The 26,922-nt window shown below is 38.9% G+C and overlaps 1 protein-coding gene across 1 annotated transcript; it reads right to left on the bottom strand.

Annotated features, from left to right (window-relative positions):
• Positions 1 to 17,573: 17,573 nt before the first annotated feature.
• Positions 17,574 to 26,217, bottom strand: LOC306770457 (Y+L amino acid transporter 2; the record flags this gene model as incomplete). The annotated part of the gene is made up of 11 exons (XM_079259305.1): positions 17,574 to 17,668; positions 19,421 to 19,604; positions 20,912 to 21,061; positions 21,195 to 21,291; positions 21,392 to 21,495; positions 23,258 to 23,381; positions 23,540 to 23,684; positions 24,026 to 24,151; positions 25,088 to 25,230; positions 25,542 to 25,717; positions 26,089 to 26,217. The coding sequence occupies 11 exons, from the start codon at positions 26,215 to 26,217 to the stop codon at positions 17,574 to 17,576; spliced, it is 1,473 nt and encodes a 490-aa protein (XP_079115431.1).
• Between the last annotated feature and the right edge of the window lie 705 nt (positions 26,218 to 26,922).

The following is a 26,922-nucleotide window of genomic DNA, read 5'->3' as shown; positions in this document are numbered from 1 at the left end:
CCCAGGAGTAAAGAAACTCTCATGGGAAGTGAATCCAAAGAAAAGAGAAAACCATCCAAGACATAACTTAGATCATTATTTTGGAGCTATATTTTTTTATTATAATATTTTTTTTATTATTGTAATTGTCACCCAAACTTCAGGTTAGGATTTTGAGAACACACCCACACTCCAGCATGCTTGTAAGCTACATGATGTCTTCTTGACTTCCTGGAAGAAGGCGCAACCATGGAGTTGTGATTCATGCAAAGCTTCAATGGACAACCAATAGTTGCTTCTATCACACCATTAGTAGCATATATGCCAGTGATATTAGTGCTTATCCAGTCAACCAGACTTCAAAAAGCAACTGGCAAAAAGTTTATTAAAAATTCAGCAAAAATAGTAAAAATGTGCTTTGTGCCTCACCCTTATGTTGAACCTGAGCTGAAGAGTGATGCTTTTGTTAAAATGAATCAAACGGCAGTGAACAGAGCTGTACTCAGGCTCCCCTTTATTCTGAGAGTTCTTGGTCTCATGTTCACTCCAATTTTTTTCACCAGGTGTCCACTGGTTCTGGAGGGCTGCAATCCTGCAGGTTTTAGATGTTTCTTTACTTCAAACAGACCTGACTCAAATTAAAAGGCTCTCAGCTTGATGTCATCTGCAGGCCAAACATGTTGAGATGCAGATATGCACACTAAAAAGGATCTGATTTATCTTCTGAATGTTGGTGTTGTAAACAATCTGCCTTGTCCTGCTATGCTCAGACATAACCTCCTTTTTGACCTTTTTGACTTGCTTAATTTGGCTCAAATCCGTGAATGTAATGTTGCTATTACCAGGCCACGTGCTACACAAACCAGTAATCAGACTGACATCCTGAGCACCCAACTTTTTTTTAAACGAAGAGCTAGAAACAACTGCATGAATGAAAAACTCATAGACAAAGAAGTCAAATGGTCACCTGTAGAGATACCAGCTAACACAGAGGCTGTTTCGCTTATAGTATTTTATATAATATATTCCATCTGACATTGCTATTCTTGCAAATCTGATTTCTTTAACATCTCTCTTCCAGAAAGAAAAGAAGGAACCAAGAGCTTAGGAGGACTCAGAAGACTTAGAAGATTCACTGTTGTTGGCAGGGATCAATGTTGCAGATTGTGGTGCTGGTTAGAAACTCCTTCCTCACTTTGGGGCTTTCTATCTTGGTAAGCACAAGACCACAGCTTGCATCTAATGCCGTTTCCATTTGCCAGGCATGCACAAAGATGTTGGTCAATTTCATAAAAATTGCCCTCATTGCTAGGCAACACCGGCTAAAATTCCCTCTAGTGTTCCGCTCCAGCCATTTCCTTTTATTGGTTCCTCTTTTTAGCACCTTCCACTGGACATTGTGGCGCCTGTTGAGAAGAGTATATGAAATCGTTACATGCTCCTCCCAACAGATTATTATTAAAGATAGTTGAGGTACTGAGAGATGTTCCCTCAACAAAAGCCTCTTCTGTTGCATGAAATATTAACTGATCAAGGTACCAACTTCATTTTAACTTTGTTTAAACAAGCTGATCAGTTTTTTCAGGTATCCAAAGCCTGAGAACTTCTCCATAACACCCCAAAACTGGTGGACTGACGTAGCGCTTTAATCAGTCCCTGAAGCAGATGCTCAGAAAGGTTTTTAGTAAGTGGTACAGACTGGGATCAGTGCATAAGCAACATCAATACCTTGATATAATTTGAAACAGTTCTCCCTACCATTTTAAAGGATTTTAATTTGCTTCCAGGAGACCTCATACATCATCATATATCATTACTGGTCACAAACTATGAGAAGAAATGTAGTCTTTAAAAAATGTTTTATACACTATTTTAAAAAGAGAAATGAAAGCAGTCATATCTTCTACATCTTTCCATCTTCAGTACACAGTTTCTCTGACTCACCCCATTTGGACAAAGCAATTTACAACCAAAATAGAAACTAGGCCTCAAGTCAGTTCATTATCACTTTTCTTTCAGACTTCCTCTCTCATGTCACTGCCTCCCTTTAAGCCCGAAGCTCAAGGGAACAAACCTAAAAGCTAAATCATTTTCACATACGTTGACTCCAGACAATACAGAAGCTGCACAATAATGGATGGGTGCCACAGACACAAAAAAAGCATTTGCATGTTTATGATGGCTACCATTTGTTTTTGTGCTTTTGTGAAGGATCAGCTGTGTCCACAGAAATTAAGGATATGTATAGACAAGATGTATTATGGATTTGACCAGAACAGACATTGTGATGGGAAAATATGACAAAATATCCAACATAGGATGTGAAAATACTGTTGAAAATACTGCTGTTTCTAGTTCCTGCCATAATGCGAAAAGCAATGCATGAGAAGTATGTGAATCTTAAAAGTAGCTTTTTATTTATTTTGTACACTGATTTGCGCAATGTACACTCCTCAAGCTGCCCTAACTGTACTTCACAACTTTCCACCATGGCTTCACACCATTTTCTTTAACAGTACAATATCATAGACCAAAGTGAGAATAGTCAGAAAACATTAAATGCAAAGGAATAATACACATGAAATACAGACATTTTAAACTTTTTCTATATATTACTACAGAACAGCAAAAGGAAATCACTGAAAAGAATAAGAGAACAATCTGGAAGTGCAGTAAATTTATTTCCAAATGGTTTTGTTTAATAACATTACTCCAAGGACAGTTTTTGTAATCTTATGTCTTAATAACTATCCATATTACCTCACATTCCTTTGTTTGGAAACACACACACATTAAACTGTAGGTTTAGATTTTATGGCGGAAATTGAATATGTAAAACAAAGTTGTTAATTCTGTTTTTATTTAGCATTTGAGTCTGGATCTTCACAGCTAATTGTAAAGATATTTTGACTGGAAACAAGGTGCAGGGAAAGAGAATCTGCTCATGCAGGCAAGTCAGAAAACACAATGACACATGCAAAGCAAAGCCTACTGTCTTATGCAGATTCATCCCACTCCCATCTGTTCACTGCTATAACCATCTCATGTTCTGATGACTGCATTGGGACTCATGCACAGAACTTTTTTTTTTTTTTTTTTGCATAAACCCAGTAAAACATGGCAGAGCCAATCTGAGCATTCACACACGGTACACAGACCTTTTTCATCATCCTCACCAGCAGCTTAGCGTGACCATAGGCTACTTTGCAGTCTAAGATGTCAAAAAATGGGGTCATGTTCGGGCTCTGTTTGCCCTCCTGCATTTCAATGACTGGATACGTTGCTGTCACCAGAGAAAACCCTTTGCTTCAGGAAATGCAAAGACACACTGCAGGGATGTAAACATGTACAGACACTCACGTTTTAATGTAATAATGCTGAACACTTTCACACAATGTCACCAAAACACAAACAGACAAGGACACACACCCATATCCATACAACACATTTGTGATTCTGGCAACTGCAGAGAGCCACACAGTCAGACCCACTTGGTACAATAGTGTTGTTTGAATGGGGTCAAACAATGGAGCTCTTTGCCATCTGAATCGAGCCAGATGATGAGTATCACAGGAGGATGAATAAGCGGCTTCAGCCTCCTACACAGTCGCTCTTCTGGTCTGAAAATATGCATCACTACGCTGCCTGTCACTGTGGAATCAGCATGGATTCCACAGCCATAATTAGCATCCAGGCTAATTATGGCGTGCTAATTGAAATCATGCAGCAACTTGAAGGGAGAGAGAACTAAAGGAAGTAAATAACAGTGCTATTAAATTTGACTGGCCTCATCTACGGTCAAATCTAGAATAGTGTCAGACATGCACGCTTGTTTTTCACATGATTTATTTTACATGATATGATAAATGATAAAAAGCAAGTACTGACTCACAGATCCCAAAAGCTGTTTACCAGAGGGATCAACTGATTAAGCTCTTAAAAAAATCAAGTTAATGAGTGAAATACCACACCAAATCTCTCAAGAGTTGAAAGGGAAACAAAGAGAAAGCAGTGCAGAGACAAAGTAGAAAAAAAACTGGAGTTCTTACAGGAAATGTGAAATTATTAACTAAAGAAATAGACAAGCTTGAAGTGCTGACATGGATAAAGAAAAAATACAGAGAATGCAGTGTTATGTGGCTTAGGGACTGATCTGAAGCTAAATGAATAAAAAAATTTGTCTCTGTGTCGCTGACACCTCGTTCAATGATTTAATGTATTTTACTAACTAGAATAATCAATATAATGTATAGTGTGTAAATGTGTGTCTATTAATTTGGATAGAAAACAAAAGACTGTCCTGTCTTCACCCAAGCTAACCCTCAAACTCATTTGAGGTCATTTTGAATTGTGAGACTGCAGTGACTTCGAAGTACAAAGGTCTCAGCCTGAAATACCACACCTAGATAATATCTGGGAGGCTTTATAGAAAAGTGCCAACTCTAAGTGGCTTAACCACGTCGTTTTGAGTGAGTCTGCTAAGCTCCTCATGAATGGCTGAGCTCATAAACCTCAATCCTTCTTGGTCAGTACTTAAAGCCTGTTACTTTAGAAGAGAGTAGAATACAGATCAATCAATAAATCTACAACATACTTTAGGCTCAGCTCCCTCTTTAGCATGAAAGATTAGAACAGCGTCTGCATGACTGCAGACATTCAAGTTCCTGCTTCAACCATCCCTTACGCAAGAACAAAACAAACTCCACAAAAACACATCTCAAACTTGAGTTGGGCAGTACACATTTTTGCAGCTGAGGATCTGACTTTAAATTTTTCAGTTCAGGCGTTTCACATTCAGTTGTAAACAACCGCAGAGCAAGTTAAAAGCCTATGTCAGATGAAGCTAACACACACACACACACACACACACACACACACACACACACACACTCAATCAGAGAAACTTGTAAAAGTCAGCCTGAAGAGCCCAGCACCTATCAGGATTTAATGCATTCAGTGTGAAACAAGTTTTCACTAGCTGTACTGAGATAGAATAACCTGTACCGGTGAGCTAAATGCTAAATACGATTAAATTATCCTCATTTATACACCTTAAGAGCACCAGCTTAATTATTTTTCTTCCTGGTCTACTTTAATGTATTCTTACGAGGATTAAAAACTACAAACAAAGATAATGAAAGAAAAATACGCCCACCACACAGGATATTGCTGCATCAACAAAATAAGAAAAGCCAATTCATAGAAATTATGAGCACGGAGAACTTGAGCGAGTTTGTGCTGTTACACCATGTCACGCAGGCTCAAAGACATCAAATGCACGGGGAGTCTGTAAAAAGGAAGGAAGTTTAAGGAGGAGACTGAAAGGAAAACTTTACCAAGAAGTGTTTGATGTCAAACTAACTTCCTCTGCTACACCAAACAGACGGAGATTCATTTGAGGCTCCTTCTAGCAGGATGGATGCAAAGGCTCATAATGTCACGTCACTTTCAATAATTCCCACAGACAAAATGAATGCAAGGACGAATAGCAGAGGGAGAAAACATTAGACCTCTTCTCCCTCCTCTCATTCCCACTGAGTTCTCTTCAAAGCTTGTGCCTTTTCCCTCTGCCTTTAAGACAGATGACAAAATAGGATGATTTCGAAGGGGTGGCTGGTTACCCCGGTAACAATGATGAGGGCATTGCATAGCAAATCCAATTTGCCATGGAACTCTAACTCATTTGAAGTGCACGTGTTTTAGTTTGTGTATGTGCTCTGACACATTTTTGATTCTTTTTTCCTTTTGACTGAAAACGACCATAAACTGCATCTCACATTTTCACACACTCATGCACTCAGACACACACGAGGCAGCACTTTTAAAGCGACTTTCAATACAGTTGCAATGAATAAAAAACAATCAGGGCTCCAGTTGGGATTATACCATAAAAGTACAAGGAGGTGAGTCATTGTTTATCTACATCTTAGACCTGAGGAGTTTAATACTGAATGACTAAAAGTTCATAAAACAAAATACAATCTGTACTGACTGTAAAATAAAGATCTGACAAAAACCTTTTATCATACATATTAATCAGGATACAGATCTGTTTTAATCTCTTTTTAGTTTAGTTTCTAGTTTCTCAGCAGCATCCAGTGTTGCATCATTTAGACAAACTACAAAAAGTAACCCAAATCCAGATAAACAAACACTGTGATTGCTTATTTTCAGGGAAAATAAAAAACAAACAAACAAATGTGTCTTTTTTTAAAGTAACAACAAGAGAACAAAAAGTGAATACCCACGGTATGTATATCGGTATCCTCTCATCCTTACATGGTTGTATGTCCTGACTCTGCAATACATTTTACAGACTCTGAGCCAGTCTTCCTCCACTGTATGTCCAACAACTCCTTTAGCCCAATGAGCAGTTTTTATGTTCGTGGTCTCTCCTTGTATCTCCCTGACCCTATTGTACTTTGTCTTTCTTTGTTTCACAATCAAATCCTTTTCTTCTGCTCTTTCACTCTTTGCTTTTCTGTCGCAGACCTAGAGGGCACAGAGGGCATAAGACAATGATCACAATACAGCTGCTGCATGCCAGCTGTGCAGGCTGGCACCACAGAGACGGCAGCACCACTGCTGTGGCCTGCTGCTGCTGTTGCTGCTTCTGGGACCACCTGGAGGGAGACGACAACAGGCAGCTGAAGCACTGAACCAAATGAATCAGCAGATCACGGCTTTGCTGCTTCATTTTTCTCTGCAACCTTCAGTCTTAAATTTTTGCAAATGCCATCACCATATCTACAACTTGCTGAACTGGCTCACATAAAAGACTGAATCTGCAAGGATCCCACATTTGTTTCAGAAGTTGTTGGGTTTTTTTTTAACCATATGTGCAATACATGCCAGAATATGCATATTAAACAATAGTTTTACTGTATTTACATGATGCGGTCAATACATCACACCATATGTATGGAGATTTCTGACAAATAATAAACCACAAGTGCAGGTAGGTCATTCAATATTGCAAAATTCTGCAATATTTATTAAAGGGAGACATTTTCCTGGTAGGGACATACAAAAACCAGATGAAGAGGTTTGAAGCAGGGTGGGGTAACAGGGTGGGAAGAGCACTGAAAAACCGCAATTTCCTCTCCCACGCCACCCATCACATCCCCAAATGCGGCCAACACCTGCTGGCTACACAAAGAGGAAGTCAGCTTTCAAAACCAGATAAAAAAATAAGACACATAGCTAATACTCTAAATGGGCAGTTCTGGCCACACGAGCATCGCTGTGTGTGCTGAGAGCATTCACGCACAAACCTTACACATACCTTAATGTCGTGAAAATCGGTGGGCAGAGATGGGAAGCAGCCATAGGTTTGAACAGATTCTATCAAATGGATGTTTAGGGATGAACTCAGCACAGTTTCTGAGAAACAGGGTGGGGACTTGAAAGGAAGGTTGGGCAATGGTGTGTAAAATAACAGTGCGTGCCAGTTGCAGCTTTTTATCCACCAATTTGCATAATGCACACTTTATTCCCATAGTGAGCAATTCTGACTGGAATGGTCACTATTTCCACACATGCTGCCCTTTTGCTCCAATTGAAAGAAGAACAAGGGCAGGAGGAGGCCTGGAAGCAGTGGTGACAGCTCATCATGCATGAAGGCATCGGCTAAATCATCTAAAAGTCTGTATGGATGCAAGACTGTCTCACGGTTTCTTGTTTTGCATCAGTTCACTTCAAAATGATGACATCTGCAGTGACTACACAGCTGTCCTTCTCCCTGGAGTATTAAAACATACTGGTTACACCAAGCGTACATGACCTACATAGATATATCTGTTATTTTGCCAACTTGCTCTTGACAGCAAGTCTATTTTTTATTTTGTTATTTTCTTTAACACCATTGAAGTTGAGGCTATTTGTCCTATCAGCTTAAATTGCAAAGATAAAACAGCAAAGCAAAGTACCGGTATGTGTTAAATACTCATACTGTTACAAAAGCAAGATGGTCCTGGTTTGGATCTCCATTTGGCTGTTCTCTTTGTGACACCTGTCCCTCCCACAGTCCAAATGCATGCATGTTTGGTTAACTGATCGTCCTAAACTACTGTAGGGACGAGCGTGAACATGCTCGGTTGTTAGTCCCATTTGTCTTTGTGTTATCTCTATGATAAACTGGAAACTCGTGCATGGTGTACTGTTTTTAGTGAAAAAGAAAATGAAATTGCAAAGACAAGCAGCAAAAATGAGCTCAGAGGAGTGTCTGGGATCAGCCTTCGGGGTCGGGTGAGGAGCATCTGAAAAGAGCCCCGAGTTGAGCTACCGGTACTAATGTCTCTTCATTAGACGGAGCCAGTTCAGGTGCTTCATGGTGTCTTCAGAACGCCCCCCAGGTGAGGCGTTTCACACCTATTATACCAGGAGGGGGCCTCAGGGCAGGTAAAGAATTCTCTGGAAAGATTACATCTCTAATTTAGCTGGGAAAGCCTTAGTAGCCCACACTTTGATTTAAATGTTATTGGTTGATTTAGAGTATGTTACTTAAATATTTTAATATGATGTTTCTTTCCATTTATTTTGGAAGATATAATGAAATATGTTTATACTTTATTAAACCCAATTTGGATTAATATGATAAGTATTATAATTAAACACTGTACTTACATTTAGACATGTCATTAACTCGGACCAAGGCTTACTGCACCTCTTATTGATGAAAACAAGCAGGTATTACTACAACTCCTGTTAGCGTCAATTAAAAAGGCCCAACTTTTCAATCCAGTAAAATTGTGGAGCTGGAAAAAGAAGGATGGTCAAAATAGAAACTGAAGGTTGAGATATTGAGACTTTTAGTTCCTTTTTAGGGCTAAACAAAGGAGATTCAACTCAATGACTTAACTATTCAACAACTGCAAAAATATCAGATTTTTCATGATTTTTTTTTAGTTGAGAAAACTCCTTCATAACTGCTTTTACAAGTTGAGTAGTATTCCTGGTGGTAAACAAACAACCTGGCAACCTTTCTGGTACTTAAAGTTGACGTCTGAATAACAACCTTTTAGTTCTAAACACCTTTAAAGCTCACTAAAATAAATATATTTCAGTAGCAGGAAGTGAACTGAAAATCTCCCACAGCAACAGTCGAGTCAAGGCCTTCATTCCGGTTCATCAGCATCTGAATGTTTTCCTATTGTCATCAGTGAAACAGCATGGCTTTAAGTAAGGCCATCCCTTTCCCTTCTTGCATGCAAGAAAACACACATACACACACACACTCTCAATTATGTAAAACTGGCATGCCTCTCAGGATAATGGACACTCAATAAAGCCACATCCTGGCCACCACAAAATCCCAGAGTTCCACTGAGAAGCACAAAGAAGAAAGTGGTGACCTGGTCCAAACCCAGTGACATGGGAACCATGAGCTCATGAGCCAGTGTAAGTCAGAGGATGCCAACTCCTCCAGTCTTGGCCTTAAGATGCTTCAGCTAGAATAAAGTTGGGCTTGTCAGTCTGATGCTATTCAGCAAAGACTTATTATTCACGTCTGAATAAGCACATTGAATTAATGACTGTGAGTGGCTATTTTGTTGTCTGTGTAGTGTTTGTGGTCATAGAAAACTGAATATTCTTCTTCTGAGTATGAATTTGTATTGGTTATTGGCACTCAGCATCATGAGTACCAATAACAGCATTCCTTTAAACTGAACGGTTTCAGCTCCAATATGTTTTTAGTTCACTGTTTTGTCAATGATGACGAGTTAAACTGATTTGAATGCATCAAAACAAGTACAAATGAAAATTCTACCATTACTATGCTTCACATATCGTATGGTTCTTTTGCAATGTAAGGTATTTTTCTTTCATTTGTGTGAGGGTCCGTGAAATATAGAAAAGGTCTCCAACTTTAAACCACTGTATTCACTCAGATTAAACTAATATCAGGCGATCATATGTAAGCACTGTGTGTGCAGCTTAGTCCTGCTAACCAGGAGCAGCCAAAAAAGTCTGTTGATGTAGGTTTAAGAATATAGTTCACCCAAAATTCAAGACCAAATATTCAAGAGGAAAGGTAATTTAACAAAATTTTTAATAACAAAGAACATCACAAATATTCATGTCCATATTAGGTTTATCAAAAAGATAAAACAAATATCACATAATCAAAAAAAAAAAAAAAAAACCCCAACATTATATGTCACAAATAATCCAGCAGAAACACTTTTTGTGTGTCTGTGTGATCTGGGAAACTTCTATGTAAAGTTTATATAAAGTTATATTCTTCACAGAAAATAGATTAACTGGATGTTCTTTCACAGCTCTCTAATGTTATGCCTAAGAATAACAAAATATTGCTTAAAATCATTGTTTATATGACACTAAGGGCAATCCACATTTTTTATAGATGCACAAATACTGCATCTACTCTTTGTTCTTAGCTCCCTGGGTCACATAATCTTTCCATTAGACTGTTTTCTGAGTTTGTAAGCAGCCCACGCAGCGGCCATGCTTGTTGACTTTATTGTGTGAAATAACAGAAAAAAGGGCCAATATGATTTCACTCATTTGCATCTTGAAACCTTATGAAACTAATATATCTCAGGCAAAGAGAAAGAAAGAATAATGTGCTGCAAGGAAGGTTGGGAAAGAAAGGAAAACAGAGTGAAACAAAAAGAAGGGAGAAAATGGGAGGGCAGTATGTGTGAGCAGCCTGCGAGAACGCGATTAATTTCAAGCTACAGCTGGAAAATGAGCTGAGGCAGTATGTAATCTCCTCTGATGTAGTTTAACATCCCAACACCGCCTCCTGCATCAGTGGTAGCAGAGGCTACAGTGGTGAGGAGGCGCGTTGCTATGGAGTGGGAAGATTTTCAGAGAGTGAACATCATTACGGATCTGGCTGGAGAGAGGAGAGCAGAGAGAGGGGGATAATGAAGACCTGGAGGAGGGGATGGTCTGGAGAATTATGGCAGAGTGAGGGAAGTTGTAGGGAAGTAAAATGATATGGGTGAAGAGGCAGGGGGAGAGATGATAGACAAAAGAAGCAATAAAGTAAATGCAAAAGAGGGCAGGGGTGAGGGACACGGGAGTCAGGCAGGTCACAGGAACATGATGACACAATCTAGTGAAGTGGTTTATTTCAGTAGCCTCCATTATAGCTCTAAGTAAAAACACAGAAAACATTAGTCTCTCAGTAGCTGACTGAGCTTGATGGATGTTTATTAAAAAAAAACAAAAAAAAACTGTCAGCATCTTGACTGGTGTTTTATCTTCGGTGTGGTGAAACAACATGGAAGAACACTGCAAACTTCATGGCAGGAAGAGAGCAGTTTTCATCACCTTAGCAGACATAGTTGATTAGAGTTGCTTCACTTCCCTCTAAGCAGAGCAGAACAACAAACATCAAGAGTGTATTGTTGGTTAGTGTGGAGCTGTTATCATGTTTCCTGAATGTGGAGGCCCTCTGCTGGTGAGTACTGGAACTATAAGGGTTAAGTGGTTAAAAATGTTTTCTGAAGGTTACATTTACACTAAATGAAATTAATCAATTTGTTGATTGTGTTAAAGTATATTTAGATACGCATTAATACGAGGTGATAACTGATAAACTACATAATACATTATTAAAAGCACCGGGTCTCATGTCTGTAAGATTTGGCAACATTTCAGGAATTGCTGTTTTGTTTCTCTTATGTTCAGTCGTGTGTCTTTGACATCTTTTAAATCCTCTTCATGGTTATCTGCGTCCAGCTGGGGTCATTTAAACACATCTGTGTCTCTTTGCAATCATTTTATGTATCACTTTATCAGTTTTGCTTCTTCTTCTGACCAATACCAGGGTCTAAATTGTCATTCTGTTCTGATGCAAACATGATTACAAATCTGTTTTATGTTTTAATTATATTTCATCATAATTCATAACCTTTTTTAACTGGATTTATAAGTACTAATATAATACTGTGGTGCAAAAAAGTGGTGTTTTTCATTTTAAATCTGTCAACTTTCATTGAAACATTTGCAGAAGTCAGTGTCATCGCTGTCATCAGCAGCAATATTAAAGCTAACTCAGACAATAAACAACTGAACACTGTTCTATCATTTAAAAAGCTGCATGCATGACTTGATACCTGAGGTATGCTTTAGGTAAATGGCCCTGCAGACCACACAGTCCTGCAGAAAACAGCAAAGGATCTATAGACTATTGAAAGCGACTCACATCTAAAGCATACTTTTTTTTTTTTTTTTTTAAGGAATAGATTTCTAAATCAGAAGACTTTTTTTTTTTTTTTTTTTGCCTGTGAGAAATTTGGAGGCTGGCTATGTTTGAAAGCTTATGGGTTAAAAATTAATAAAAAACATACCATATTCCCATACAACAGATGTTTTTATAGTTATGTCACAACAGAAACAATGGGGAATGCTTCATATTATATATCACCACTGTATAGTGCAGTATGAGACAGTCTACAACTTAAAACACCAAGAGAAACCTTACATCACTTAGCTCCTAAAAGCCTCATTTTTGGCTTTAAGAATACTGTCGCCTATTAGCTTCTGCATTAATTCACTCTGTCAGTAATTATTTTAGCCTCAGTTTGAAAATAAGACAACAGATTAAAGCCTTCAAAATCTTCATTTTTTTTACTATACTATAACTCTAATGTACTCATTTAGTCTGATCTTCACACATCTGTTAATGTCTCATGCTGAGTGTATAAATACAAGCTGTAAATACAAAATATATCAAGCCCCTTACTCAATGATAAGAGAGCTTACATCCCTGAAGCTACATCCCCTTAATAATAGATACTAAGCTTATCATCAGTACACAAAGCCACTTAAATTCTGTCCTCAGGAAATAATCAATACCCTTAATGTATTTTGCTTTCAAGTACTGAGATACCAGCACTTCTGCTGCTGATGGTCAGATTAAAAGCAGCTGGACTGAAGCTTGTTTCCAAACAGATGCTTAAAACAGCTGTAGAATATTTTTCCAGTATATATCAGGGATATTTATTAGATTTTAAACCTTAAACAACTGTTTTGATAAGTTTTTGAGGTGAAGGTCTGTATTACAAAAACAGAGACACAAAACTGCAGTGAACTGAAGTGATTTCTGGTGAAAGAAAGAAGGGCTACACAAACTCAGTGTCTTCTTTGGAGCATGAATGTGGATAAATGCTCAGATTACAAGTGACTTAATAATAAGAGTTGCTGCAATTGGTTTGTTTGAAAATGTAGAAAAAAAACTGAGCAGCTAATCCAAAGATCACAATTATGGTAATCTCAAGAGTTTTTTTTTTTCTATAGTGATGTTTTTTGTCAACAGTATAAGCAGAGGAAATGGTTTTACTTAAGTTCAGGAGCTTATTTTAGGTAATTGCTCAATAATTCATCATCCAGTGCTGCAGAACATCTCCGGTCTCTTTTGTTTGCAGAGCTATTTTTTCAAAATCCCTCAATTCTTACAGGAATTCCTATTGATGTATAGCAAGTACCTTTCAAACAGTAATGGGTCCTATTTAACAGCAGCAAGAAATGGTACCCAGGTTAATTGAAATCCCCCACAGGTTGTGATCATTTCAGATCCCAGCCCACCTCCACTATGATTACAACAACAACTCAGTAATGCTGAGTACACAGTTACTGCTATCAAGCCATTACCCACACTAATGCACACACAGCCTGGATAAACAACTGAACACAGAGCTCTTTTTGGTTCCCCTGAGTGAATATTTCATACTTGAATTCAGAAGCATGCTGGGAGACAGTTTTATCCTCAGACTGAGGCACAATGAACCCTTAGCCTTCCTTCTAAAGAGGATATGAGATGAAGATGCAAAATCTTTACACCTAAACTGGTGCAAATCAACTGGTCTTTCGGCTCCAAAAACATTTAGACAGCTAGTTTCCAGCTTGCTAGCATAACACATACAGAAAAAAAACTAATCTAAAATCAAACTGCTAGGGTAATTCATCCTATCTTCCCACACAGATGCTGTTTCAGTGGTACATCTCATCCGTCTGCTAAACCGATTTCAAAGGAATAGTGATTTTAGGAAAATGACCAATTGCTTTTTCGGGGCCTAGTTTGAACATTCTTGATAAAATCAATCTTATTAGTTAGTCTTTACCCTTGGTTACCCTTTAAGTACAATAATACCTGTCATGTTTTCAAATCTGCAGACAGACTGATGCATAATTAGGAGTGTTTTCTGTCACATTGATCTGATCTGACACCTGTATTCCATTGTTGGGGGGGGGGGCGGGGGTGTATAAATAAGTGTCAAGACCAATTTATCAGAGAAGACATGGAGGACTGTAGAATAAATTTACAGTATTACAAACCCTGCTTAAATATATTCATCATTCAAAGTGTGAGGACACGTATTTCTCTGAGCAGCAGACATAAACACCACAGACACAACACTTAACATGACAGCGATGACTTCACTGGGAGCCTCTCAATTTCACAACAGCACTTAGACTATTAGAGGGCAGACATGGAACATTAATGCCAACTGAGTTGTTCACACACAAATGAATATAAAACTAAACACTTTATAGTCTTCTAATGTAGTCAACTTACGGTTGAACTTCCTGCGGGAGGCATGAGGCCTCCAGGGTCGGTTTCGTATCCAGTTCAGGCGTCGAGGCAGCTCCATGTTGCCAAGCCGGTGCCAGTGTGCAAGAGCCACTCATCCATCAAAAAACAAAACCCGTTTTCTCCTGCCCATCCCCAGGACAGACACTCCCTCCAGAGCATCAGCTGCTCCAAGTACCACCGTACAAACCTGGAGCCTTTAAAACTAATATCACACCTCAGCTGCAGTCAGTTCCCCACTCAGTAGCTGGTGTGATGCTCAGCTACATTTCCCCTCCACTGCTTTATCTTTTATGCATGAGTCAGTGGAACCCAACTCCTCCAGTTCTGGGAGGAACGTAGTCAGGCCTCTGCCCAGGAAACCTATCGACAGGCAGCATCTGAAGAGCAGAGTGCACACTGCGGTGAAATGTGATGCTTGTGAGCCTCCTGGGAGGCAAGGTGGTTGGATGCACAGGACGTGCAGCTCAACTAGTTACCTGAAGAGGATAGAACTCAGCTAAAGATACTGAAATAGGTCTGTTGGTGTAGACTATTACTAGAAGCAAAGCCTGAACTATAAATGAGGTGGTTCAAACATTCAGCAGGGGAAACGTCTGCCTTCCTTTAAGGTGGACATTGTCATCCTGCAGGTTTTTTACCTGGACAAAAAAGATAAAAGCATGAATTGATTTGGTTTGTTAATTGGTCGACTCTCCTTTGTGCCAGTTTACACAGGAAGGGAATCAATATATCGACTAAAATATGTCTTAACAACAGAGACACAACGGGCTGTGTGAGAAAATGTTCAAGATATTCTTAGACTTGTGATTTTCTCTGTATGACATAATCATCAATGCATGTACAACCGAATTAGTGAAATGTCTTTAGGTTGCTCATATGGTAATTATGTTAGATTATCCTGTGGTCATAAAATCAGGATTTAAAACCATTTGACACCAGAAGGGGGCATGTGATCTTGACGGGTGACTTTTCACTCAATCTCTGGAATACAGTATGAAGGTATATGGCAAAAACAAAATAAAAATATGACTCTTTGCCATTTAACAAACTAATACACATTATGAGAATACACATCGAACATTATGAGAAGCAATGGAAAAGAACAGAAACAGAGAGAACAGAAGGATATAATGTACAGTCTGTACTTGACTTTATTATGATAAAAACATACAACACACACCTGCCTGCGTTTGGACAAAAAAAAAAAAAAAAAAAAAAAAAAAAAAAAAAAGGACTTCAACCACCGAACAGCTTTTCTTACTATTTGGTCTGTCCATGTCCCAAAAATAATAAATAGAAACATAGCAAGCACTTCAGACAATTCTTATTAGATCCACATTTCAAGCAACTGATACCTAAAACACATGTTGCAACATTCACCTGCTTGTATCAGGGAAAAACGCAAATAAGGGCATGTGTGTTTACTGTAAACAACTCTTACAAGTAACAAGTTTGGTTTAAATGAACATTTGGTTTGAGAATAAAAATGACCACCTACAGTCGAAGAACTCTGTGATTTCTGTTAGCCTGTGTTGAATAAGTGCTCATGTCAAGAGACAAGAGATTATGAAACCAAAGTCTTGAGTAGTTCCAGCTGGTGATGAACCGACTTCAACATCTGCATGGTGGGAGAAAAAAAAAAAACGTACGACCTGAAGCTCATTTGGCAAAAAACTGCAGCAATGTGTGCATGGTTGTGCTCAAGATGCTTGATACAAACACAAGGTTTCAATATAGAGAGAAGGCAGGACATTTGACCACAGTCACAGAAGGCACATACAGTTCATGAGGGCACACACACCAAAGTCTGATACATTTCTACCAGGAATCCACATCACAGCTGTAATTTCTCATTAGGAAGTAGAACATTTTGCTACAAGCTCGCTACAGGAGCAGAGACGGTCCAACCATGACACTGTTTCAGATCATTCTCGGTGTGCGGTGGAGAAGTGGTGAAAGCTAGTTATACATTTTAAAAAGAAGGCAACGGTATATTAAACTATCTGATACAATCTTTAAAGAAAAAAAATGTAGGGTGGGATCAGCAACATGTGCTTATCTGTGTAAGTGAACCTGAGGTTTTTCTGTTAAAAGACAACATGCTCAACAAAAAGGTAGGTCCAGTAGCATTTCCTTCATTCGGAAACAATAACTTTTAAAATAGTTTCAATGGCAACTTTCACTCTTGCAGACACAACGTAAACAGAAATGTGCTAACAGACTTGAATGACATTTTGGGAATTGTTACTTCGATGACAGATGTTAACAATAGCTGCCATAAGGAGGCATCTGCAAATCAAACTTAATCAAATGCAATGAAAAGGTTTGTAGGTATGAAAATATAATATAAAAGTAAAAGCTTTCCCGCCGCAGTTGAAAGGAAAGAAACAGTGATACGGATGTGCTCTTTGTTATGTCAGGACTAACTGAACGTCCAATAAACTAGTCAGTAAACTGCGGCACATATTGGAAAAAAAGAGGCAATAAGCAGCATTTTAGTTGATCTCCTTTTCCAAAACAGACATAACAGAAAGCTCCACACATCCATTTGGTCCTCAAGTCCAGTAACAAAAGAGAACAAAGCTTTCTACAAACCTGCATGACAAACTGGAAGTTGTGCAAAAATGTCTGCTCTTGGACCTGTGCCACCAAGTTCTACCACTATGTCTGCACTCACGCTACGGCTGCCACACTTTTACCGACAAAAAACAAAACACTTGATGAAAAATATTCAGAGCCGTAAATGGCCAATGTTTATGTGTATGTATGAAAGTTTATTTTGCAGTGCAGATGTGGAGGGAACTGTACGACCAACAAAGCTGTGTGAACAAGTTAGAAAGGAAAAAAAGCTGCGGCGTTGCTGATTATTAGAGGGGTGAATGGTATGCACTGCTCCTCTGGTTTCTCCATCCTAAAATCAAACAACAGCCGTCCAAACCCTGATCATTTGTTCCCAGGTGTTCCTTCTTCTCGCCACTCTTCTTCTTTCCACACAGCTCTTTGCTCCTCCTTCTTTGTCACTGCATCATTCCATTTTGTCAGGGTCAATGTTGTCCAGATCAATATCTGGTGACGCCACGCAGCACATGCACAGCTTTTGGGTGAACAGGGAAATCTTATCTGGAGTGACAGTAGAGAATAAAGAAAACATAGAAAAAGAAAAAAAAAGAAAGAAGAAAAAAGTCAGGAGCAGTACTTGTGAAAACATAAACATGGTGGTAGGATAAAGGGCTTATATGTAATATGTGTGGCGCATTGTTGTAAATCTGGGTTTAAAAGCATTAGGGGAGCATGCTCCTCAACTGCACGGGTTTAACAATTAAACACATGTAAACACCACGAACCCTTTAGTGTATTTGGGCTTTACAGTACGTTGAACTTTGAAACATTAATCTTAATTCCTCCCAAGTACAGAAACAAGGCACTTTCCTTGTGTCGATGGCAGCTGTTCCGTAAGAATTTCAAGACTTACAAGTTACTCAACACAATGTTTGTCATTACATTTAGAGACGGACTTGGTTCAGAACCGAAAATGTTACTGTGAACAACAAGACCATGTAAAAATCTAGTATGTATAGCTGAATCGCTAATGTTCACTGTGCAACAGTATGTCCTTTGCTACAAGGAGAGTTGATGCTAATTATGTGAAATACTAAACAGTCAAAGCGCATTTTCTACAATTCACCAGCACACAATCATACAGTTAAAGCATCAATCAGCTTGGATCAGTGGGAGAATTTCTCTTGATGCCCAGATACAAAGACAGGAAAACAGCATTACCAGTGCAATTAACACCAAATATAAGCAAATATAGTTCGAAAAACCTAAAGTAAAATACAGGACATTGTCCTAAAACAGCCTTTTTAATACCAGACCATATTAACACTTGGGGATTTTTTTGCAAATCCTATAAACAAACCAATAATGAAGGCTGGTTCTTTGTTGAAGATTACTCTGGAGCTCATTATGCAATAAACTGTACAAATGGTGTTCAACACAGTGATCAAACAACAAATTGTGTTCAGTCAGACGTTTTTTCAGCTCTGCTGCAACAACAAAAAAAAAAAAACCCAGTACAGCGATCCCTACTTTCTTTACCAGCTGTAACTGTAAGTAATTACTCTTTGTGACTATTGACTGATTACCTCCATTGGCAGCATTGGATTATCTGTATGTCAGTCTGCCTGTTAACTCAAGAATTAAGGTTTTGATTAATTTTCAGGAAATCTCAGAAATGGTATAAGGAACAGGTGATTAGATCTTGGGAGTGATCCAGATCACCACCTTGATTCTGGAGCCTTTTGAAGTATTCCTTACTATGGGGAGATACAAGCTCTAATGGATGCATGCATGCTCCATAGGGATCAGTCGAGATTTGATGCAATCTGCTGGCTTCCTATTTAGGCTATTTATTATGAATTTGCTCAAACAGATGTGTCTAACGCTCCCTGACATAACATTGTTGTGAAGTGGCACGATACAGAAAAAGCTGAATTGAACTAAATGATCCCCAAATCAAAAAGAATTCCCATAAAGCCCACTAGAAATTACTGATTTAAAAAAGCTGTTGTCAACTTTTCCATTTTGATTATTATTTTATTTACTTATTTTTTATTTGCCTTTATTTAGAATTACTTCCCATTTTTGGATTAAATAATCATTGTTTTTTAAGTGGTGGGAAATAACATTACCCTAAAATGAGCCATTTAAAAAACAAGCAACCTAAGACGTATTACATACTGTCTATTGCATATCTAAATAGTGGCCTGAAAGGTAATGACAAACATGTACAAGGAGGTTGGTGAGTTCCCCAAAACAAACAGCCAAAGTGCTGACAAAGCAACTGACATATAATAATAAAGTGTTTCCTACCGAGAATTTTGCCCAGGAAGGCTGGTCTCGATGTGGGTGGCAGGTGGATGCAAATGTAGTAGACTGGTGCACCAGATAATGCCACTGCAATTCCTACAAGGGAGTTGATGGTGTCGCTGTAGAGGGGGACCACCACCAGGAAAACGCTGCATAGGCAGTAAACTATTGGGAAGAACAAAGACAGCTGCAGGGAGCAGACAGAGGATGGGTAGGGAGGGATGGAATACAAAGAAACAAGAAGGGAAAAAGAGGAAGCAGAAAATGAGGAAAGAGACAAATGACAAAATGATTATTAATATCTTCTGATGGCTCTACTGTGGCTTTAGTTCTTCAGCCAAAATGCAATGAGGTTGTTCTTATAATTGTGAATAAGACAGAAACGTTTAAATCAGATTAAGAAAAAAACAAAAAAACAGATCAGATCATTTACAATAAAAAAAAAAAAATGACAGCAGGTGTAGTTGGAAGTGAGTACATCAAAAGTGCTGCTGAGAATATAGATAGAACGTATAAAATGCTTATATGATGCATAAAATCATAGCATGACGCACATTAAGTGTTTTGGAGCATTTTGGCTCACCTTACGGGACTCACAAAATATTCTGTTCTGGGACTACAGATATGGAGGGCTGATGTGGTCGGGTGTGTGCTTCAGGCGTTTTCAGTGTATGCACCCAGAGCGTGTTCACAAAAGTGTTCATAATATGTGAGCTCCAAACACACGCACACACGGCCATATCGGCTTTCCATATGCAGAAACCGCAAAAGACGTGTTTTGGAATCTTTAGCAGTGAATGTTCAGATTCGAAAAGATGACAAAAGACATCTGTGGTAGCCAAAATGCTTGAATAAAGAATAAAAAAAAATAAAAAAAAGATGCCATACACTTCCTTCTTTTTTGCTAAGCATACATCTCTTAGGTAGGGGTAGGTGTAAACATGATCACACACACTGCATGATATAATCCAGTAATTAAAACCTCCAGGGTAAGAAGGTAGTGTGTAGATTTTAGCCAAGATAGACAGATCTTGTTTCATTTTTTTTTCCCGTTTAATTTCTCTCTTTGCATTTGCCCTACTTTTTAATATTTCCTTTGCACTTTGCTGTAGCACTTTTAATGTTTTTAAGTGCAGAAATTTGAGCCGTCTTGTAGATGAAGTGTGCAATGCAAGCACAGTTGCACTAAACGGTACACTGAGCTGTGCATCACTACTACGGTGGCCTTTCAAACATAATCTAATTTCCATCGATGGTTCACAACAAGTGTCTCATAAACAATGACTCAAACACACACACACACACACACACACACACACACACACACACACACACACACACACACACACACACACACACCCCCCCCCCCCCACACCAACAGACTACCCAGCAGCAATAACTTTCTATTCACTTGATATATAAAGACGGTTACATTTGTGTCGCCATAGTTGTTAAAACTCCACCTCAGCACTAATGCTGATACAATTTTGTTACCTTAACAGGCCGATGCATGTCAGGTGCTTTTATGCGAAGATAAATCTGGCTTGCGATTGACAGGCCGATGAACAGCCAGTAGTTAAAACTGAAGTAGTTGATCAACCGGAAGACATCAGGCACCGATAGGTATAACAGGGACATCGCACCCTGAAGAAGAGCACACACATTATTAGGAGGGAAAAAAAAAAAATCAAGACAAAAAGAAATTAATCTACCACAACTACAACCAAATATATCATGACAGAAAAAATACAACTCACTAAACTGTTCAAATACCAACATTGAATAGAAGTGCAGGAATTGGTGTGAAGCGCTTGATGTGGATCATGCACAGGACGTTTGGTAGGTGGCGTTCTCTGGAACCAACGAAAAACAGCCTGCAAGAAAAAAAAAAAGTCCCCATGTGGCTCATTTTATTTAGACATTTAAGGGATGTGAACTGGGAATTGTGGGTGTGCAGAAATACACGACACTGACCTTGAGGCAGCAATGATTGAAGAGTTGAGGCCCCCATAACAGGAGATAGCCACCGAGATGGGGATCAGCCACCGGGCCCAGCCCAGCACCTCGTCTGCAAATGTCTGAGGAGACACTTAACAAATGACTAACGTACGTTTTATGCTTTAGGCTTTGTAAGAACTTCAGATGTGAAAATATATGTGCAATAAACCATGAAAGATTCAAACAGAAGTATCAAACTATTTATTCAAATTCACCCTCTGGAGTTGATCTGTCAACCCCGTGGGAACACAAATGAGTAGTAGATACAAAAGCTCAATTCAGCAGCCCAGCATGGCACCAGAGATTACAGCTGCTGTGAGGGAGTTGGGTACAATTAGCTCCTCTTGTGATAGAGCAGCAGCAGTTTTAAAACAAGCTGTAGGAGTTGTGAAGTAGACATAATGTGGTAAAGTCAGAACAAACACTTAGTACAAGGAGGAAGATTAGAGGAAGCGTCCTTCATCAATTAAAAGGTCTTCAGTTCAAGCTCCTTGCATGCAGCAGAGTGTAATTTCAGTCACTTGTGACGAAATTATTAGTATGCAACACAGCAGCAGTCCAACTAAAACTGTAAAAGAAAGAAATCTTCACCTAAAAATCATGAAGCTCCACTGTAACTGCTAAAGCAGTTACTAAAGCAACATGATATGTGTTGATATGTTCTTAAAGCAACATATCAACACTTTTAAACCTTAAATTTTGTGCTTCTTACTCATTTTAATTGCAAACTGAAATTTATTATGTACATTCCTGGAGTCATCATCTCCCTGAAGTGTCTCAAGCTGAGAAGCCACACTTGAAAATCACTTTTCCAGCTCAGAGCATCACGCTACAGTGGCGTTTCACTTCATGGAACCGAGTCATATCTCAGCAACATCAATACAGAGGCTGTTTTAAATGTACACGACAATCAGCAAAGAAACACAAGGGAACATTATTATTGGAGGAAGCAAAGAAAAGTGACTGAGCAAGAGATAAAAGTCAACATCAGTCCGACTTCTGGCCGGGGAGCTGCTGTCTTTCACATCATTGGAAATCTGCCACGGTTCAGTAGTGTAACAATGATACAGAAAACGTGCAGTATACTGTAGCTTTCTATGCTATGCAGAGAGAAAACGCTGCTTTTGTTGAAGCCACAAGTGCAAAATAGGTGAAAGGGGGAGATGCTTACACCTACGACACAGAAGACTGACTGTATCAAATGAGATATTAGAAGATGATACAGAAACTGACATTATTAAAACAGGCTTTAGTGCAGAGCAGTTATTAACTCTAACCAGCATGCAATACACACAGAAATGCTTGCTTTCTAAAATCTGACAGATCCAGTCTCCAGCCATTTTCATGCAGCATCTCTCAGCATGATTTCAGAGCATAGCCTGCGGTCTGTGGCAGAACATTAGAAAGCATCATAATAAAGGCTCTAATAAAAGAGAAGATCATCAAACGGCATTTACAACAGACATGAGTACAAGTACTCCAACAATGATCTAATCGCATCATTTAGTTTCCCCTGTTCCTGTGTGGAGCGCTAACGTATTTAGCTAAATGAGATTCCTGCCATCTTGACTGAGTCCGTGATATCACAGGAGAACCAAAGCCAGATGCAAGTGCCAGTGGTCGTCAGCCAGACTGAATGAGATGACAGAAAGACAGGAGGGACAGATCCAAACCTGCTGTTCATGAGGCTCAACAGATGGGCTCAATTAGGGTAATAAGATAACTGACAGGGATAATACGTAGACATCAGAATGCACATGCTTCTTTCACAGTATACAGCTTTTGTTTTCTTCCCCAATGGCTGAGAACAATGTAGAAGGTTGACTAATTTCAGACACTCACCACAGCAACAGCTTGACTGCTGAGCACTGTGTCTGCGTCCATGACAACGTAGTAAGCTATGTTGGTCAAGATGTAGATCACTGTGACAATGGGCATGGAAATAGCAATGGACAAGGGTAGATTCCTACAAAGGTAATTAGAAAAAGTAGTTTACAGTTAGACTTGATGGGAGATTTATGCAATGTTATTATCATGGTAATAAGGTTATACATGTTGTGATGTAGAGCAAAGGAAAGGGAAAGCAAAGCGGAAAAAAGAAGTATTAGACCTTCGGCTTTATACCTCTCTGGGTTCTTGATTTCCTCTGTAATAAAGTTGAGTGTGTCCCAGCCGGAGTATGAATAGAGAGCCGAGTACAGGGCCAAGGCCATGTCACCAGGATTTAATTTGGAGCCTTTGAATGAGTTCTCAAAGTTCTGATCAAAACCTATTCAAGAAAAGGGTTGATGCGTTAATAAATCAGACATTTTAGCTCTCATCATCTCAGGCACAATGCAGGATATATGATGTGTTTCAGCTGGAAAAGGTAGCTACTAGACAAAGAAACCTTCTCAACACATTGCTATAGTGTACCTTAACCAACAAATGATAAAACACAAAATTAAGAATGTAACAAGCTGCAATTCAAGATGCATAAATGACTACTGTATCATATAAGAATCTTTCTTCGAGCCCTCTGGTCGAATAAGTATTACTTACAAACTAATGAGTAACTAACAGCAACACTTTTAAAACACAAAAGTTGTGATGAAATAATAAAAATCCCACCTTGGCCAAGCTTAACCAGACCAGTGATGATGATGACGATGAGAGCTAGGACCTTGGCCACAGTGGAGATGACCTGAAGTATAGCCCCCCATTTTACCTTCATACAGTTTATAGAAGTCAGCAAACCTGATGAATAGAAAGAGGAAAAGACGACATAAATGGCAATTCTACACCAAAAAGGTCCTTTATACATGTATCATTAACAAGTTCACTCAATTCAATGCAAAAAAACAATCTGCCTGCGTGAGAAAGCTCAACAATTTATATCCAGAAAAAAAACGGGATGGTGTTTAAGACGTTTTGCAGCTTCAGCTGTTAGTAGAACAGTAGGAGCACAAGACAAACCTGCCAATTTGTTTACACAACGCTCAGTCACACAATTCCTGTATAAACACATCTCCCAAAGCAAACCAACCAGGTTAAAACAGAACATGTATATTTGCTTTTTTTTTTTTTTTTTTTTGTGCACTTTATCCCGCATCACAAGTTATTCCATGCACAAAACACTGCAGTGTTGACGTAGGATTACAGCAGGATGAAGAGGTCTAAAGTGTATTAATGTGCATTTTTAGAAAATTGGTTTTTCTACTAAACAGTTCTGTTTTAATCTCTTGGGCTCACTACATCAAGTTCTACAACTGCAAACTACAGTGTTTAATATGCTACAATAAAAGCAGATAAAGCTTTGCGAAGAAATTAAGAGAATTTAAACCACGTCTTCTTCCAGCCCAACCAGGATGATCCTTTACAGACAGCTGAATGTTTAAGGAACAGCAGTCATTCAAATCCAATGCAACATAGCTGAAACACTAAATATGAAGCTGTGCAGCTTTCATGAAAGCTTTGAGCAATAAAAGACTACAAAAATGTATTTTTGCAGGCAACAATCACTTTGTTGCCAGAACTTGAAAACACAACTCGCAAACAAACGGCAAATGGTGAGAACACAACCCATTTATGTTGGACCACACATATTTGGCCCCCTTTTCAAATCATTTTCAACATTAGCATCCACTAAGTTAGACTAATAACAAAACATGGTCAGTACAAGGAAAACCGTACATATGATGGCAGCAGCAAACAGGCGGACAGCATAATAGGGCGCTGAACAGGTGGGGTAGAAGGGCTGGACCATATAATTGGAGAAGGTCAAGGCTATCACTGCCTGACATGCTGGTTCTACTATCATCAGGGACGTCCACAACCTATTGGGAAAATCAAATCAATTATTGTGTCAATACATTGATATTGCAAGAAATGTCAAATTGAATAGGCTTCTAATATTTCCTCCCAGTAGAAACAAGCATCAGCGGTAACGGACAGCTATATAAACCATAAACCATTACAGGTTCGAACTGGGGTGGGCTTTTTTTTCCATGTTTGACAAATACAAACTGAGAAAAACCAAAGACATGGAAGTTTGGGGGAGATAACATGTTGAAGTTCTGAGATGAAAAGCTTAAATAAGTAATCAGCAAACAAACAAAAAAAAAATTTTAAAAAATAAATGACATACCGAATGAACGCCAAAAAGCCTCCAAAAGCTTCCAGAATGTAGGCGTATGAAGCTCCAGATTTACGGATGGTAGTACCAAGCTCAGCATAGCATAGAGCTCCAAACACAGAAAATACCCCTCCAATGGCCCACACCACCAGAGAGAGGCCGAAAGAGCCTGTGTACTGAAGGACCCCCTGCAGAGCAACAGAGGAGAGTCCATCAAGCAGACACCATGCAACACGTTGCATACAGACAAAAAGCTGACACAGAAACATGCAGGATTATAATAAAACATTCTATTTTAACCCCTTTTTCACAATAAATATTTTAGTAATTTAACAGCAGGTAAAACAATAAATACAATATTTAATAAGTAAAAACAACATAGAAAAGACAGCTTGACCCTTATGTGAACACCTAATAAACCAAACAAAGCAACTCATTGACACTGAAAACCTTGCTTGAATCTTATTAGCATATAAAAGACCAAAACAGAGCAGGAGGATGTTTAAATTGTTATCTGAATTAGTTTTCATAGCTTTAAACCTTAAGCTTGGACCATTACCTTAGGTGAAACAAAGATGCCAGAGCCAATCATATTCCCTACAATGAGGCAGACCCCATGGAGGAGGGAAATCTCCTGCTTGAGCCGCACCCCACTGCCCTGAGATGCTGTGTCCACATCTGCAACCATTCTGAGAAATGTATATCTTTAACTCAACTTAGAAGAAGTTACAGGTAGATCCTGGTAATTGACACAAACTAGGTGCCACACTCCTTTGTTGTTTGGACCAAATATGATAGAGATGAGAATGGAGGGTTGTTGGTTCACACGGAGGCTAGGACTATTCTCATCTCAAAAAGACACTGAATCCAAGGTGCACCTCTCCACTGGGACAGCCTGCAAGACAAAAAAAAACAAAAAAACAACACATTTAATTATTTTGCTAAGCAGATGTGAGTAAGTGAAACTGGTTTGATAGGTCATTTCAAGCTCAGAGGCCACCGGTGTAACAGGAGTCCTTCCTTCCTACCAGATAAGTGAACTCTGAAGCACACAAACTGCAGTTACTTTAGCTGGTTGGGAAGCAGAACTGATAAAAATGCTTTGTGTTTGACTTGTTTAACAGAGAAGTTGTAAACATGCTGTAAAGTGACAAACATAGTGCATTAGAATAAAGTCAATCTTATGCAAGCAGAAAAACCCATTAACCAGTTTGTTACCACAAACTGGTTAATGGCCTTTTGGCCTTTTGTGAAGGCCAATAGGCTGAACTTGTCCTGAGAGGTGTGTTGATGATGGACAACATTCATTTTGTTGTTCACTTTTTGGCACCGACTGTATCCTGCAAGCCTTGCTGACGCACAATGTGTGGTTATCATGATTTTGTGGCATCAT

The sequence above is a fragment of the Telmatherina bonti genome (assembly GCF_933228915.1).
Source record: "Telmatherina bonti genome assembly, chromosome: 19".
Taxonomy (NCBI): Eukaryota; Metazoa; Chordata; class Actinopteri; order Atheriniformes; family Telmatherinidae; genus Telmatherina; species Telmatherina bonti.
The sequence above is the reverse complement of the archived record's forward strand: the minus strand, read 5'-3'. Positions and strand labels throughout refer to the sequence as shown.